General features: G+C 39.4%; 1 protein-coding gene across 1 annotated transcript in view; it reads left to right on the forward strand.

Annotated features, from left to right (window-relative positions):
- MAP2K1 (mitogen-activated protein kinase kinase 1) overlaps positions 1–18,620 on the forward strand; it is a 40,110-nt gene that overhangs the window by 4,715 nt on the left and 16,775 nt on the right. Inside the window, exons 2-5 of the mRNA XM_075431677.1 lie at positions 13,334–13,544; positions 14,539–14,685; positions 17,845–17,922; positions 18,452–18,503. Of these exons, the coding sequence (XP_075287792.1) occupies positions 13,334–13,544; positions 14,539–14,685; positions 17,845–17,922; positions 18,452–18,503 (488 nt within the window). The remainder of the gene's footprint in view (positions 1–13,333; positions 13,545–14,538; positions 14,686–17,844; positions 17,923–18,451; positions 18,504–18,620) is intronic.

Below are 18,620 nucleotides of genomic sequence, written 5' to 3' on the forward strand. Positions count from 1 at the left end.
TAAGTTTTGAAGTGTTCCACTGATCTCAGAAAAATGCATTAAGATTTATTAGTTGAAATGCTCTGTCCAGAAGTATACATACAGAAAAAAATTTATTAAACCTGTGCCTTGAGATCCTAAATTATGTTTAATGAGATAGAATGACTTGGCATATAATGCAGACTACATTCCCAGCCATTTTAAAAGTATTTACTTGAAAAAGTGAAATAAATAATCAATACAACGTATTTTGTCATAGAACACAACAATCCAATGAGCCCTTAAATGACCATTATATTTTAGCTCATTTGTCTGTCATGGAAGAGATTACTGCTGCAGTTAAGAATGTGTATTAAAGTTTGTCACTGCTTTAAACTTCTAATTACGGAAGAGATGCTTTCTGGTTGCTTTTCCCGTACAACAGTTGCATTTGGATATGTCTGCAAATTAACTGCTCTAACGCCTTACTTTTTACCTTGACTGAGTAAATAAAGACAGCTTCCCTGTCTCTGGTGTCAGAACTTGAACCTTCCAGAAGTACCTGGGACTCTGATTAAATACAACAATGAAAACTTTTTTTTATAATTGAATGTCACTGACTTTTTTGTGTTCTATAAGTGTTCACATTGAAAAGGTGGTTGGCATTGAAATGTCTTTTTTTTTTTTTTTTTTTTTTTGTTTAATCTGTTTGAAGAATTCCAAAATGTACAAACTGCGTATGTGTTTGAGCAACAACTGGTATCTCCCAGATCAAGCCTAAGCTGTCAGCTCTCCTCTGGGAAGACAGCATCAGGCAAATCTCAGATGTGACATAGCGAGATACAACGTGAGGTAGAATGAGCAGAGTACGATTATATTCTTGGCTAGGAGGACTAGGGACAGTATGAAAAAACACTTCTGTTTTGGGTTTAATTAGATAAAAATGTAAACAAAAAAAGTAGAATGTGGAATTTGCATCTTCTGTTAATATGCTGTGAAGAAGTAGGTCTTTGAGAGGAATTTCAGAAAATGCTGTCTATAGGTCTTTACCACCTTGGGAGCTGTATTTTGTATTTCGAGGGCATGGCCCTTAAGAGAGTCCAAAGGCAACTGAGTGGAAACAGGTCACCGGGCATGATGCTGCTGTTACTGGTGGTCCTTATGCCCCTGGCGAACTGTTCAGGGTTTTCTTTTTTAAAAAAGTCTTAATTGTAGTGCATCTGTGCCTTAGAACTATTCAAACCGAAGAGTAATTTTGTGTAAGTGGATGACTGGCAAATTCCAGTCATAGGTTGACAACTGCAGTATTAATTTGTCAGCTTTTTCTTGTTGTTTCTTGCTGTTTTAATCTAATGTTTAGGTTGCATTTAAGGAAGCGCCTGAGTACCTGGCATGACCTCCGAGTACAACGGCCTGAATTTGGTAGTCAAAGAAGAATTTGGGAGTTATGCAAAACTGGTTTGAACTTCAATTTGTGTTACAATTTGCAAAATAAATAGTTGCTTGCTCAGTATGCATCTTGCAATTTTCGTGTTTTTCAGTATATTTCTTGAGGGAACTTCGCTTTGGGCTTTGTAGGAGTAGAAAGGCAGAGTCTCCCATCATCTGTAGTGTGGGGTTGGTTTATTTTTGTTGTTGTTTTGGGTTTTTTGGTCTTTAAGTTTGCATTTAAAATGGAGTGGCATGAGGGGAGCAGCAGAACCAGTGGGCTGTTTCCCAGTAGACCTTGTTCCAAGAGCGTTTGTCTTCCACAGAGTCATTTTTTCTGTCATTTTTCTTGGATGCGAGTTTAGATGAAATGGAAGGAAGACTTTGACACACAAGTTGTTAATTTTAATGCGTGCTGTGTCACTCATGCCTTTGATCTGGGGGTGGGGATTTTTTCTTTTTTTATTTTTTATGTTTTTGAAACTGCAAAGCCTCTGTGCAGGGGCAGCCCTTCTGCAGAACCACTTTGACTTCGGGGAGCTTTGTGCCTGTGTGTCGTGTTCTAGAAGATTAGGTCCTGGAATTTTGACTGCTCTGGCTGGATTGCAGCTGCATTGAATATGTTTGTGGAATTACTGCAAGCTTGTAAATATTTTTAAGAAAAAAAAAATCAGAAACTTGTCTCTTTTTTATGCTCTACTAATGAAGGATTAACCAAGCTTACAAATACATGTGCTATGAGAGAATGCTTTTTAGGCAGGCAATCATAAATGCTAGTTAATTCCAAGAAATCGAAGCTTTTTGTTATTCACCGAATCTTCCAAATTTAGATTAAAACATACTCATAGCATTCTCTTTAAATGTACATGAGCCTGGCATAGTCCTTCATTGAGTTAGAAATAGCGTTTCAATAATACTTAAGAAGCTAATAGAGCACATGATCTGTTATCATAAAATAGAGGAAAGCAAGAGCCTGCATCACCTTGGTAACTTCCTATACTATTTTTGGAAGTGTGTGCTAAAAACATTTACAGCTAAGTAAGTGTACACAACTAGTACAGACATTAATGCAAGTGGCAAATTGACCTGTGCTGCTCTTACTTGATAGGCAGCTTCTAGTTTACAGTATGGATGTGGGAAAGACTTTAGGATGCTTAATTCCAAGGTGACAGTAAATACCAAGTCTTGGTATGTATTGACACTTACATGTAAGTGTAACAACAAAAACAGAGGCATACTTTAGTTATTATGATGGTGTTTTTTATCAGAAAGCCTAAATCAGTTTAGGAGAGTTAAATAAAAATTGGGTGTGAAAGGAAATGTTGTTGCGTTCCAGTGAGATGAAAGGTAAGGAAAGTGCAGGCTGTAAATACAGATCCAGCCACGTGTCCTCTTCTGTCCTTCACAATGCCAGTTCTGCAGGTAGTCACGAAGGTGTGATTTCACAATGAAGCGTGTGCAAGATGCTGCTCCTTTTGAAGAAGTGCTCTCCTCTCCCTGCTGTGCCTGTGTTTTCCTGATGCTCCTTTTCCTGAGGAGCGAGTCAGGTGTGGGTGCTGGTCTGACTGAGAACTTGCCCACCAAAGCAGCCCAGGTTAGTTTTCGGAGGGCTGTGCTCTTGTGCTCGTAGCCACATGGTGAACTTAATCGGGGAAATAATCCAGATGAAAATTTGCAGTATTTTTTAGTTAATTTTTAAAGGGATTTGTTGTCTGAATCAGTTACTTAGGAATGAATGGCTAGCGGCAGAAGCAGGCAGAGCCACCTCCTTTGGCAAGAGCCCAGGCTTTTGCAGGATGAAGTGACAGTATACTCGGAGCCTGAGAGATGCTGGTGAGTTATGTTGAAATTCAGTAATTACAACAATTTCTGAGTAGCACATCTTTTAATTGAATAGTCTCAGGTCTCTGTCTCAAGAGGAACAGAGTACCTCTGAGGCCTTTCTGTGTTATCTAGTAGCTGGAGAAGGCTTAAAAAAAGATTGAAAGGGACTAGGTAGACCCAAAATGTAGTTGAATTATTTATTTGGCATACAACAGTGCTACTGTTGTTAATCTGGGCAAAGGGTCTTTGCTTTAGCACTGCCTTGGATAAAAAAAACAAACAACATGAAAGTTGTGGGCTGTTTACATGAGACAGGAAATGCATCAGCCAGTTATTGGAGTGGATATTGGCTAAATATTTCAGTGTATACACAAGAAATGTTCTGAAACTAACCAGGGAAGGAATTTTCTTTTTTGTATGGTAAACCTAGATGTTCCCTTTAAATTATTAAGTTCTAGATTTTCCAGTAAAAAAGCTCCCTTGCTCCCTTTCCTGCCCCCTTCTTGCCTGCATTACCCTTTTTACAGCTGCATTTGTTCTCCCATCATTGCCCTGGGGATTGGCTGGGCTCTAGAAAGTGCACAGATTCCACTGCCAAAACACAGAAATGTCTCTCTGAGGAAGCGATGTGAGTTTGCAGCTTGGGTTTCGAGCTTGCTGAATCTTTGGGGAGTGTGTTCTTTCTTTCAAAGATTCTTTAATTATTTTTCAAGGAAGCAATGGATTTTTTTTCTTTTTTCTGAACGCTTGCTAATGTGTTACTAGAAATTAGCAGTCAGATGATTTCTGATTTGATATATCTTCAATATTACTTAGAAAAAATCTCGATTATGCTTTGGAATGGATGTGCGAGGTTTTCTGTCAGTTGGTGCCCCCAGGAATCGAACAGCTGGGAAAGACTAATTCACTGCTCAGTATCTCTTTATAAGCATCTGTTGAGAAGCTGCCGTCGTCCTGAGTTCTTGTCTGAGCAAGAGGAGAGTGAATTCCAACAGAGCCTCTGCCTGCTGACAGCTGAGGACGTGGTCTTTCGCCTGGACTCGGTCGCCTCACGGGCATCCAGCCGAAGGAAGGATGCAGTGGTGTCCGTGACTGGTGACACATGCAAAAGGGGCAAGAATGGGAGCGCTTTATTGTGGTTTACAGCCTGAGAACTAGGACAGAGATATTCCAGCAGGATGTGATTCTTTGGATGAACAAGTATCTTCTTAAGAATCTGCTTACAGGTTTTTAAAACAAACCATTGAAACTTCCTGGCATCTCTTTTTGGTGTTTTTTTTTTTTTCCTTCTTTCAGTATTTTTTACAACTCAGCATTGTTCTGTGCTCTTTCCAGAACTTTTTTCAGTGTGGTGGGAAGATGAATCAGCGGTTTTAAGCAGCAAATGCAACAATCACAGCATACATTTCTTTGGAGAGAAAAAAATATTCTGTCTGGATATAGATATGTGTGTGTACTTGTATGTGAGTATTTCTGTATATACTGGTACAGGCTATACATGAGTAAAAATTATTAATTTCTTCCACTAAGTGGCCATACTGGCAAATGTTGTGTTATGCAATCCATCCATTTGAAATACAGACAAGGATCTAAACCTTCCATCCATGGCTTTCTCTGAATCCCAGTTATGTATGCTTTATCCCATTTTTTGTGTGTTTTTACCTGCACATTTTGGCAGTTCTCCTTCCTGATGTGTTAACTGCAGCTTTTGATGAAGTTTGTGCTTCTGTGCTCCTTGCTCGGCTCTTGCACTGAAGGCGTCTCAGTTCTAATCCTGGCTTTTTCATGGGCCTTGCAAACTGATACTGTAACTTCATCTTGTTTGTTATTACTGTGTCTCTCAAAGGCTGTGTATCTACCACATAAGGGAGTCGTGAAGATACTGTTACCATTAGTATTGCACATATTTATTCCTTGTTTTTATCATTAAATTAATTCATAGTTCAGAGTCGTAAAACAATGGAAAAGCAGGACTGGTGTAAGTACATGTGTAGGCTGATGATCAGAAGTTTATAACTTCTATTTATCCTCTGTGTTGTGTTTTAAATAGCTGATAAAGAAGTTCCTCTTTCTGTCCATGAGGGAGTGTTAATTGCTGTATGGTTCTTTTGTTCTGGCTGTGTGCAGTGCTGGCTAGGGAAAATCAGGGGTAGGTGCACAGGTGCTTATGAAAGGGAGATGGAGACTTGGATTTCTGGTTCTGGAGCTTTGGCTCTTGAACTTGAGATGGCAGAGTTTATTTGTGGCAAACTTTGAATTCAGTGCTACAGTAAGTCCTGAGGAAGCCTTATGACCGAAGGAAAAAAACCAAACCCACCAACCCAGCAGCTGCATTGCTTAGCTGCAGAGCTAAACAGGCGAAAGGGGGGCCTGAGCCTTGCTGGCAGCCGCCACCGCCGCCCGGGATAAAGGGCTGCGGCCGCAAAGCCGTGGCTGGGAGCAGCTCCAAGAAACCTGGCAGGCAGAGGCACCCAGGGCATCCATCGGCTCTCCATCCGCTTGTGCCACTGCTCACATCTGTGGCTTTACTCTCTGTGGTGCACTCTGTCTTCAGTTAAAACATGTTATTTGGCATGCTTCAGCTTATTTACAAAAAAAATAGTCTGAATGTTTCATGGGATAGTGGTTAGGCTAAAGCGAAAGAGGGAGGAAGCTTAAAGCAAAGATTCCTGCCCAACAGCTCAGACTGGCGTTTGAAGTTAAGTTGTCCCTTTGGTTGGAGACTGGACAGGAGACTTGAAGACATATGGCATATCTTCTTCTTTAAAATACATGCCTTTCAGCTAGTCTGGCAGGTTGCTTTTTTGGACAGAACAATACTTGTCTAATGGTTTTGTTTTACATACCTTTTACTAAGAAATAGATTTTAATCAAATTGCCTCTTACTGGCTAATGTTTTTTTTTCTGGCAGTATTAAACCTCAAAATATGCCCTGCCATGTCTTTTGCATTGTGAAAGTGGAATGGTATTTTCAGAAGTTAAAATTCATGCTAGAAATGAGCAGGTGTATTAGGCAATCATATGTCCCACCTAAAGGTAAGGGTAATTTATAAGGGACTTCTAACACGTTGCAAGAATTGAAAATAAGCAGGAATTGAAAAATAGTGTAGTTTTCCAAAACAAGACTCCTTTGCAGTTACCGCGAATTTGGATCTTTCGGAGTTGCTGTTTTAACTGCAAGTTTTATGAGGTTGTGCTGGAGTTAGCCCAGACAGAGACACCCATGCAGTGAGCTATGAGACTACTGTAATTACTTTTATCTTCTATGTTGTTCTGTGAACTGTTCTTTGTTAAAGGAAAAGTTAAATAAAATTTTGTCTTATTGCCCGGGTTTGGCACAGTCATGCAAAATAGTAGTCTGTCTTTTGAAAAGTCGAGAACATCTGCATGTTCCTAATACTTTATTTCAACTCCCTGATTGAGATTGTTCATGGAATTGAGGTAGTGAACTGCCTACTTTCTTCTCTAAATTGACAGTTGTGTAGGCTTGGGAAAGCATTACTGTCACTGTTCTGGAAAACAACCCCCAAGCCTGTATCCTCGTGTGACAGTAGATCTGAAAGGGAATGTACTTCTTATGCTTTCGCTCATACTAATTGTTCCGCTTGCAAAACTGGTAGTAATAACTTTGAGCAACTATATGACAAACTACTGTTAAAGACTGTGTCAGACTTCTGTCTTTTCTCTACCACATTTTTTTTCTTTTCTCTCTAAGGTAGCCTTCGGGGTTGCATACAGCTTAAATGTAGCCTTTAGGGTTGAGTGTGTGATTAACTTACCACTAATGTGAATTTTAAAAAATTCTCAAGGATTTGGAGCATTATTAGTATGAATTAAGAATAAGGATTTATTTTCTGTTGTTGTTACAACGTTACCTACTAGCAGGCAGCGTTTCTCTTCTCGTTTGTTACTGGCTCAAAGAGAGCAAGTATGCTCTAAAATGTTAACGTGGCTCTTCCAGGAGTGCTTTCTTCGGCGCTGGGGTAGCTGCCCCCAAAAGCATGAGCTGAGAAGTCTCCTCTTACCTTCTGCCCGTCTTTGTGTATAGGGTGAGAGCACTCTGCAGAGTCTTATTCCTCCATGCCCAACCTGCGCATAGGAAATCCAGGGTTGCTCAGTATCCCCTAACTCACTGATACGTACCTACGGTGCCCACCTGTGTGTGATAGGCACGTGTTCACAGTGGCTAGAAATCATGGGCGATTTGGTGTTTAAAAAGAAAGTTGCTCAAAAAACCAACAACCAAACCTTAAGGGAATGGTGTGATAGGCTCACAGTGACCTGGTAACCTGGCGAAGTGGTGGTGTTTGTGACACATCTTGTCCACTCTGGAGTTTGTGGCTAAGGCCGTGTGCATCTCTGCGAAGCAGAGAACTCAACATTCAGTCCAGCAGTGACTGGAGGTATTGCTGTGCACTTACTTTCTTTTGTTGTTGGTGCCACCCAGTATTCTTTTTTTCTAAGCATCCGTTGTTGGTAGTTGTCAGGAGGTGAGCCACTGGGGATAGGCAAGACACTTCTGAAGGTCCTGGATGAGCTTCCATACAGGTGAGGTGGCACTGAGTCTGAAAACCTCCCAGTACCCCATGCTGTGATTCTCTTTGCAAAAGCTTTCTTGCCTCTGATATTCCACAAACTGGCTGCAGAAGGGGTGGTTGTGGGTTCCCCCAGGATGTCTGATTGCAGTTGTCTTCTGGCCTCTAAAATGGGGATTCTGCAAAGTGTAGGTTGACAGGAGCAGAGGTGAAGTTTCTCCGCACACAGCAGAGGGTCGTTGTTTTGTGGGAAGGTGGGGTGTGGTGGTGTGTGTGTGGTAGGAGACCGTACTCTGAATAAATTCTGTTCTGCATTCTTGTTGAATTTTTGAGGTTACAGAAGTGCCACGGGACTAGGAGGAGGACACTGCACTGTCAGCACGCTTCCCTGAGTACGAAAAGGAAGAAGTAACGTTGACTTGACAGGAAGGATCCTATCTGATCAAGTGTGGGCAGAGATGAGTCCCCCTCCAGAGCACCTGGTACCTGGTACTGCACCTGGAGGGGGGAAACAAATAAACAATTCCCCCCAGAACTTGGCCTGACCATATTTTTTTTTTTAACTTTCCATTTAGCCTGGAAGAGAGGGATCTTGTAATAGTTAAGACACTACGCTTGCTATTATCTGCTAGCTATGCAGCATATTTATCTGTTTCTGCTAGCTGAGTAAGAATATATTTATTGATAGTGTTCTGTGAAATTACACTGTTTCTTTAACGAATGGAGGAAATGGCACTGCCCTCCCTGTGGCTTCATTCAGGTGATCCCGTTACGAAAGCTGTATTCTTTCCCTAGTGCAGTATGTTTAGTATGTGCTTGGCTTTAAAACCAATAGCAATAAATTAAGTGATAACCTATTGCTTTAGCGTAGTGCTTGGAACAGTGAAGCACTGAGGTGATTTGATGATTTCCTGCTTTGATGGAACTCTGGCAAAGGCGTAGCGCTTTGACAGTGGAAAAACAACTTCAAGACTGCAGCAGGTAATGGTGATGAATTTTAATAGGTATCTTTGTCTCTGAATAAAAGTTTTATATGAGATTAAGTAACTACCAGTGCTCCTTCTGGAGGCAGACATTAGCATGCTGGCATGCTGCTACTTTAGCTACCAAAGCTTCCTTAACATTTTCGTGGTGTCCTAGTGATGAACTGACTTTTAAATATTCCCTCTTCTCTATTTTGCATGTGTTGATTTAGTTTCATTTGTAAAACTTCATATGCAATGATTTACTTATCCGCCTGTTTCTGTACGTGCGTTGCACTGCACCTTGGCGGTGATGCTTTTCTCTGGAGAGGGTCCAGATAACAGCCATAGGTACTGGTCAGGGGATAGTATGCTTACAGTAGTTTGAGTTCAGAACTGAAACCACTCAAGTCTTGCCTCCTAGACATACTAAGAGGAGATAATCACCACCAATTCTGATGAAACAAACAATATTTTTAAAATTGACATTTGAAATTGATTCATATCTAGTGCATCAGGCAAAGGACCAGAATGGGGGGGGGGGGGGGGGAAATCAATTCTGGCCTGACGTCTGTCATTCAGTTATGAAACTAACTGGAGATACTACTTATAGTTACATTCTGAACAGTAATTCTGGCAATGCTTTATTGTTATTTGCAATAACTTTATTGGGTTAGTATCTTTCACAAAAAGTTTTCAGATTAATTTACAGTTAGAGAATTTGGTCCTGAAAAATTCAAGTGAGATCTGAGAACTCAGTTGCTGTTGTTGTCTTGCACGTAACTGCAAGTAAGGAAAGTTTTACCAGTAGAGCTTAGAACATTCTGGTGATTTTGCTGGTGGCCACATTCTAGATGGAGAAACCTGAAGGGCTGAGGTTCGTGAGAGCAATACCTTTCCATCTATGAGAGCCTTTGGAATCTTCCAACTGGTGTTTGAGCAAGGACCCCAACAATAATTTTTTACTCTGAGTCAAGGAAATGTCTCTATTTTAAATGAATGCGAAGTTTCTGGAGATTGAAAAGAGCAATGTAAAAATAAATTTAAAAATTGCATTATTCAGTTGTACATTAGACCAACATAGATGTGATAAATGCTATTCTAGCAAACTTTTTTTGTTACGAAAGCATCAGCATGACCAAGTGTTTTGTTTCATCCCACTAGCATTTTGTCTGCTCACAGCCATGTGCTCAAGCATCTCTGTGTTGTCTCCAAACCCAGAAAACCCCTTCTACTTGAGAGAAAAAACTGAATAGTTGTTTTCTTCAAAACAGAGCAAGAGAAGCCTGGTTGCATCCTGTTTCTATGTCTCTAGTTTCTGTATTTTTTTTCCAAAAGAGCAGCCTGACCTTCTTTGGTAATCCCTAAAATGACAGCAAGTTCCTCTCAAAATTTTTAAATAAAGATGAAGATAATTTGTTGCTGTGGCTTACTGGATCATCTTTGTCAAAGGAAACTGAAATTCCATTGAAGGTCAGATTTTTGGGGGAGAGTTTAGTTCCATTTTGGCATGAAGTCCATATGCAGATTTTGGAGAGAGCTAAAGGTGTTGTTTGCTGAGCTCCTTTGAAAATCTGGCCCTGTATGTCAAAAGGGCATCTAATACTGAAATACTGTGTATAGGAGCTTGATATATTTCTATTTCAGGGATGTTTAAATTAATGAAACCATTGCTATTAACGTTATCTGGATGTTCCTTCAAATTCTGTTGTATACTGGGAATTGTCTTGGCTTCTTCTGAAACAGAGATAGTGGATGCTGAGCTCTTGTCTGTGTGATGCTGACTCCTGTAAAGCAGGGATACAGAATAACAGGTCTGTCTCTGCAGAAGTCGCATGCAATAAAACTGCCTCGTTGATTTAATATGTTTTCCAGGCCATATTTTCTGCGCAGTCATGATTTTGATATAAGCACAAGGTAAAGGCAAGTAAAAGGCACTATGAAAAAGTTGATTTTTAATGACTGAACGTGAACTATAAAGTCGCTCTGCTTCTCACATAAAGAAATATTGAAGGATCCCATCTTGTTAAGTGGCCCCCAAAATACAAAATACCAGGGATCTCTGTTCTCTATTTCTGCTAGTTTTGTAGAGTTTTATAGAACAAAAAATTATCTGTGCTTGCTAAAAAATTGCAATATTTAACATACAGCTTACATAAAATCAGTATTTTTTTTAATTATCTGTCACGCATGTGTAGATGGCTTGCTGTTGTCCAAGCCTGCTAGAAGAGCGAACCACCTGAGCAAGCGAGCAGCACGTTCCCTGCCTCGCGAGTCACCGACCGGAGCCCTTCACCTCCTCGCTGACGGCGGGCACTCACGTGGGGAGCGTTTCGGAGGGCCGTACTGGCAGGATTTGTCAGTATATCTTCTCTGAAAAACATGAGCTACTTCTTCTCACAGCAGTAACCTTCTAGGGCAAAATACAGCGTTTGCATCCAGCATTCACTGTTCTGGAGCTTATTGTAGGAAAGTAGGGCGTGCTTAACTTTACTCCGATTTTTATCTTGCGTTCATAGTGTAAGAAGAGGAAGTTCAGCTGTATTCCAGAGAAGACACACATTACTTCGACTGCAGGCTGGGATTTGTTTGCTTTACTGTGCACATTTGAGGGGAAAAAAAATAATCCAGTGATTAATTTCCTCTCTGTTTTGCATTTTAGAAATTGGATTTCAAAAATATGTCTCTTTCTTAATGGTTCATCTTTAAAACAGAGTTTATAAGTCAGATGAACTGACTTTGTATAAGCCATGCTTATCTACACAGGGGAATTTTCTCATCGTGGATGCTCTGGGGTATTTGTTATATGATTATATTCCAGTATGATTATACTGGTATAAAGCATGGTACGAGGACAGAAATAAGAGTATGTTTCTCTTTGCAGGATAGCCTGAAAATGAAGTATCTGCACCAGAATGGAAGTACTTTTATACTAAGATAGAGACATGTATGTTAGTATAACTACGGTAGAATAAGTACATTGAAATTTGCTGTGTAAGACTGTTCTGGTTTTCAGCAGCATTGCCAAATTATATTTGCTCAGGGTGAGTGTTTTGTGAAACTTGCTCACGAGGGTTGCATGGTAGTTGTACGCTTGAACTGTTAAAAATGTCCAAACAGCAGACTGAACAGAACTCGCCTTTCCATTAAAAGTCTCATTCTGTTTCCTCTGTTTAGCTCTTCTAAGCATTATCACTTCCTAAGTTAACCTAGCAATTGCATCCTGTCTAACATATTTAAATTGATAAATGAAGTAGCAGTGCGTCACTGCTTAAACTCTCAGAGTGACTGTGTAGTAAGGAAAAGCTGTGAATATTTACAGTATTTTTATTTGCCACGATTAAACTTCAGATCAGTCAAACTAAGGTTGTTATGCTGCCTGGAAATGCAGGTTCTCTAATGAATGAGTTGAGGGTTTCATCCTACAACTCTGTCTTTCCTTTTGAGTCTGGGTGTTACTTGTCATTGCTTTTTGGAGAGTGAACCTTGTATCTTCTCAACTGCCCAGCACCGTACTGGGCATTCAGAGAATGTCTCTTTGTACAGCAGGTTTTGAAAGTGGGTGTTTTATGAAGTGATGAATAGAAATAGTTTTCTTGATTATTGGTGATTTTTTTTTTTTAATGGAAAGTGGTTTAGGCTCTGAAGTAGATTCTGTTCCTGAAGTTTTTCATCCTAGCAACACTGTGTTCCCTGGGAACATTGTATTAAATTTGGCTAAGCAGAACAGATGTTCGCTGTTAAAAGTTTACTCTTGCAGCAGCTTAGTCTTGCAGTTGGAAGTGGGAAATTTTGAATGAGCATTTAAGTTGTCATATTATTGGAATAAAGTGTTTTTGTAGGATCTGTAGTTAAGTTATCATAAAAGAATCTCCCTGGGAAAGTGAACTTCTCTCTGTAGTCCCAAATTTAACTACTGTTTAAAGTTTTGTATTTGTATTTTGTATTGCTTAATGATGTTAAACCTAGGTTTCTAGTAGATGTGCCCTTAAACAAAAGGAAAAGTAAGCTTAAAACCTTTGGCTGTTTCTTTTCCTCAGTTAAATTAAAAAAAAAAAAAGAGATTTCTATGTTTCCAGTGACAGTGTTTTTACTGCATGTTTGGCTGTGCTTCATAACTTTTTGCTGATGTCTGAATAACAAGCTTCTGAATGGATTACTAGTTATATAGTTATGTGAAAATCACTAGATAAAACATTTGGACAAACTCTGTAGGAGATTACAACACAGGCCCTGAAAAATGCAAACTAAAAATAGCGTGGAGTGATGTGCCGTGATTCATGAGATCTCTGGTCCTAACTGCTGAGTCATTAAGCCACTCCTGCAGGTAGTGAAACGCAACGTGCATGAGTTTGGACAGAACCTCAAAGATGGGGAAACTGGTTATCATCTGTTTGTTATTGTTTTACCTGGAATAAAATTCTCTTTACTTACATCAGAGTTCCGTTAATAAGTGTGTCTCATGGGGATGACCGTACAAGTTGGGTCCTTCTAGATAATGTATATAGGTGCAAAAAAGTCATGGATTTTATCTCTGACCTCAGTACTCTATTGCTCTTTCTCTTGCAACACTGCTGGGTAAGCTCAAACAGCTTAATAATATTCTGTTCTTTCTGTGTTGTACAGGACAAATTTGGAAGCACTTCAGAAGAAGCTGGAAGAACTAGAGTTGGATGAACAGCAACGAAAGCGCCTTGAGGCTTTCCTTACCCAGAAACAAAAAGTTGGAGAGCTGAAGGATGATGACTTTGAGAAGATCAGTGAGCTGGGAGCAGGAAATGGCGGTGTCGTCTTCAAAGTATCTCACAAGCCTTCTGGTCTCATAATGGCAAGAAAGGTGAGGGCCTCAAAAATAGGAACTTAGCGATATTTTTATTAAGGCGGTTGTCTCTGATAAAATACAATGACTTTATTTGGAGGAGTAAGTGGTCTCGATACATCAAAAAAGACTATTTAATGCCAACTTTCAGAGAAGCTGGTGTGTTTCAAAATGTAGGAGAGGTTGCACTTGCTCATCCTAAACTCCCCAGTTTTTTAGAAAGTGTCCCATGTGTTAGTAATGAAACAATAGGCATTCATTTCCCTTTTTTCATATTTTTTTTCCCCTGCTTTGACAAATACGGTCTTTTCAGCTGGATACATATAGAATCATAGAATGGTAAGGGTTGGAAGGGACCTTAAAGATCATCTGGTTCCAGCCCCGCTGCCGTGAGCAGGGACATCTTCCACTAGACAAGGTGGTAGACTCGCTAATGAGCAGAAAGCCTAAAAGAAGTTACTGAAAGGTATAAATCAGGGGGAAACGACAATATCCTGTATTCTGGGCCATAAGTTTAGAGGAATGGAAAAGATATCACCTGTCCTAAGATCTTACTTCACAGCTGCAGACCGGAAAAGGATATGTGGATGATCGTGAAAAAAGGAGAACTCAAAAAAACTGAGAATGAGGGAATACACTGGAGTGCAGTGACATCGCCTGTTTCAGAGCTTCATCTTGGGGCGCAGGTGGCTTCTGTGCAAAAACGTACTTGTCCTTCTGGCAAGAGTATTGCTCGATGATTCAGCTTTATGCTTTAAAATCAATAGCAGTTGTGACCTAGTTTAAGAGAACTGATATTTTTTTTTGTTAATTGAAGTAGCTTGATGTTTTAATTCTCTTTTTATTTATGTGAGGAGCTTTCACTTTCTCTCGATATGCCTGGGAACCAAATACAGCAAGGGAAAAGCATCTGTGGTGCTGCCTGATTATTTCTGCTTGGGTACCTCATGCTTCTTCCTTCCAGGAGCGAAGTTTGGCACAAAGAAAATAATAAGAGTTGATTATTTTACAGTTAATTCATCTAGAGATCAAGCCGGCTATTCGAAACCAGATCATTCGCGAGCTGCAAGTTCTACACGAGTGCAACTCTCCATACATAGTGGGCTTTTATGGAGCTTTTTACAGTGATGGAGAAATCAGCATTTGCATGGAACATATGGTAAGTCCGTATAAGTCTGTCTTAGCTTGAAGTTATTGACAGACCGTTAATGCACAACCTGAGTGTCAGCAGGGCTGAAGTTATCAAAGCAGACCTTTCTGCCTGAATAAAGAATCAAATACTGTGGTCTGGATTTACTCTGCAAATCTGAGGTTGGGATTGATATGATCTGTTTTATCTCCTTCTCCACTATCTGCTCCTCTATAGAAGTTCAAGCTGTACAAATGTAGCCTCCTGGTTGCTTCTCCTTTATCCATGGTCCTTTTTGTTTTGTCTGATTTAAAAATATTTACCCAATTCTGCTACCTGGACACTTGTTCTGATTTTGGGTTTAGTTTTGGTGTTATGCAGAGTGGACCAGATCACTCTGATATTACAGCTGTGTGGTCCTTAGTAGCTATGATCATGAGAATCTAGTTTATTTTTATTTGAGTGAATCCATATTTTGTCTCTTTTTTCCAAACTTTACAGAAAATACAAACATTAAGAGTAGTGCACAGGAAGTGAAAAAGCCTGGAAGGATCTTGTACAACTTCTTAATGCTGAAAATATTTTTAACTGTGTTTCATTTTAATAGAAAAGTACACATTCTTCTCGATATCTGTTTGCCTTTTTTTAACCATATGGACCCAAAAACTAAAAGTGAATTTTCTGTAATTAGAGGTCAGTCAAATCTTTTAAATCACTTGCTTAGTAGAGGATGTTTTTAACAGTGTGAAATACAATAAATCTGAAGACCTTTTTATTTTTTTCCCTGACAAAATTTTTTCTTTGGAGAGAAACATCCCCCCCCAGACCCCCTGGAAAATACATGTGATTGTTTTAATGTTTCTCTGGTCTTCTCATACGGAAATTTTTAGAAGAAATCAATGGTTGCCTAGGAACAAGTGATCATGATTCAGTTTTAAGCATGTCCTAGCCGAATGGAAGGTGTGCATACCCCAAAATACAGATGATTATCGGGAATTATAAAGAAGTTAGTTTCTTAAAACTGAAAATAATAATGAAAAATAGGAAAATAGATGTTAAAAAAGCCTGTCTGGGCATTGTTTCTGAGGACATTATTATATGTCACAGATGTGCACATCTGCAATTGCCGTAAGAGTGTGTATGTTCACACATGCCGAAAGAGAGATGTAGTGGTCTATAATTACATGTAGAAATAAAAGGCCTAAAGAATCTCAGTTTATTTGTCAGAGACAATAACAAGACTGTTCAGGGTTTGCAAGTTCCTAAGCAGGGAATGATATCTCTGACAGCAGACATCTCTTCAGTTCGAGAGAAGGCAGTGTGAAATCTGGTGTTTAGTGCCGAATGTGGTCCAAGTCAGACTGGATACAAGTTTTTAGCTATAGAATAATTGATCAATAAGGTATGAAATAGAAAGAGAAGGTGGATTATTTAAATTGTAGCTTTAATTAAACCATTAAGCTGTTGGCTTAATGTGGATCATTAGGTGGAAGTTTTTGGTCTCCTTTGGATAAAAGATTAGACGAGAAGCTCCATTGTCTTTTTTGTACATATCTTTCTTTCAATTACTGCCAGTCAAAATTCTTATTTTTAGCAGTGAGTTACAAGACACAAGTATGAATATGAACAAAAAATTGTAGGTGGAAAAGGCATGGAACTTGAGTATTTGAGTGTTTGATATTTTGGGGTACATAAATTCAAAATCGATGCATAACTTAGCAGCAGGTGTTTAACAGGCAAAAGGATTGGAGTCTGCTCCTGAAAGACACTGAAGGTTGCGGCCGACGCTAAGCAAATGAATTGTGTTCAGCCTCTTCCAGGGTTGGAGCTAGTCCTAAGGGAAGGGGGCAAAAACCCCGTGTTTCTTACGTATGAAATCTTTGTTAATATACTGGTGTCTCAGCAGACAGCTGTCCAAAAGTGCAGACTGGTTATACAAGAAATTTATACAGACTTTTTAAATGTTGATGTATTTTTAACCGTGTGGTGTATGTGGGTGTGCTTCTTACAAAAATACATGATCAAATAAATATTTATATACTTTCCTTCTCAGCAGAGTTTTAGATTTTAGTCCTCAGATGATAAAACTTTGCATTCTAGCTTTCTTTACATAAAGAAGTAGTGATGAAAACTTCCAAAGGATAGGTTAAACCAGAAGGCAAATACTTTATCAAGCTGGATTTTTGTGTTGAGCATTGGGATATCTCAAATGCTGATATGCACCACAGGATATTTTTATTTGAGAAAAAACTTTCTAGTTTCTTCTTTGTACATTCCCTATTCTAGAGAATCTAGAACTTATGCACAAGCCTATTGTTGAATCAGTTGCTAAACAGAAATAGCATTTTTTTACAGTTTTCCTCCTCAAAAGCTCTTGCCAACAGTGGAATATGTTTGACTTTGGGGGTGTTGTGTGCATTCAATTTATTTAACCGAAGAAGCTTAGGAAGACTTACTTACCATGGAACTTCTTTCTTCCAATTTTGGTTGTTGGAGAGCTGTGCCAAATCAGCCCTCCATCCTTGGAAGCTGACAGAGTCACCCCGGATGTGCAGAACTACCAGGGGCCAACTTTCTCGGTGTAGGGTCTCACCTGGGAGATGAGGAGAACAGGGATCTGCGTTTTATTATGATCATGGGGTGCCACTAGCACATATTATTATACTCGGGAAGAGAACGCTGCCTTTTCTGCGGTGATGAATTCTCATCCCTGTAATCGGGATCATAAAATCTTTTATAGTGCTCCAATCCTCCTTACTGCCTTTGGAGGGGGAGATGGTATCAAAGGATGGCTGTGACAGGAGAAAAAAAAAAAAAAAGCATGTTATAGCACTGGGCTAAAAGTTACAGAAATCTGTGAAATTCCTAGTGCTTGGTCAACAGCCACTTGTGGACAGTGCTTTCTTAATAATAACCACAGATGCTAGTATGGAAGATCATTGTGTGAAGTGTTTATTTGAGTGGATGTTGTTACTGGCCAAGTGTTTGTTTAAAATAAACATAAAACTGACTAATTCCTACTGGGGAGTGACTAATTTTTTTTTTCAGATATGCACCATAACAATGTTAAATCAAACATGAAAAGCAACAGTGTTTTCCTCACCAAATTTAGGCTTCAGACTACAGTCCTGTTTAAAGTGTTTTATAGTAATTTGATTAAAGCTCGACTATTCAAACATTTATTGTTAGGATGGCGGCTCCTTGGATCAAGTACTGAAAAAGGCTGGAAGAATTCCAGAGCAGATACTGGGCAAAGTTAGCATTGCGGTAAGCGTGTTCGTCGCTCTCGGTGGGGGTGGTGGGTACATTTGTGTCCCAGGGTGGTAGTGCCAGATGCAGGAGGCGGCAGCTTCAGGTCTGAAGGGTGTGGGAGAGAGAAGCACTACCAGATTTTTGAGTGCGTTACTTGCTTTTAACAAGCAGTCTTTGTACGTGTCATTTGGTAGCTCGGAGCATTGGAATGAGTAATGCATGCTATTGTGTTTGCTTTGATTTTCTGCATTTGTATCAGCTGCTGCTTCTGGATAAGAACAGAATAAACATTACATTAAAAAATTTTACATGTTACATTTTCATATCTATTGTGCAACAAAATCTGTATGCAAAACTTCCAGTAAGGGGTTGGTTGACTGTTTCTCTAGTCTGAGCTGTAGGTACAAATTAAAACAAAATACTAATTTGCAGTGATTACATTTTGGGATTTCTGTGATGTTGGATTCACTTAGAATTCTTGTACAGACAAAGTATGCAATTATCTTTTGCTTCATAAATTAAAATTTCTTTTATTTGCCTTTAGGTAATAAAAGGACTCACGTATCTGAGAGAAAAGCATAAAATAATGCACAGAGGTGAGATAAAACTTTACATTGTAACTTTTCTTGGGTATAATTTTTATTCAAATTAAGATACATGCTTTTTCTACGATTGGTTCTTTATGGTTCAATGTGACTTCAGTTCAGAGGGTT

This window comes from Opisthocomus hoazin, chromosome 10 (genome assembly GCF_030867145.1).
Source record: "Opisthocomus hoazin isolate bOpiHoa1 chromosome 10, bOpiHoa1.hap1, whole genome shotgun sequence".
Lineage (NCBI taxonomy): Eukaryota > Metazoa > Chordata > Aves > Opisthocomiformes > Opisthocomidae > Opisthocomus > Opisthocomus hoazin.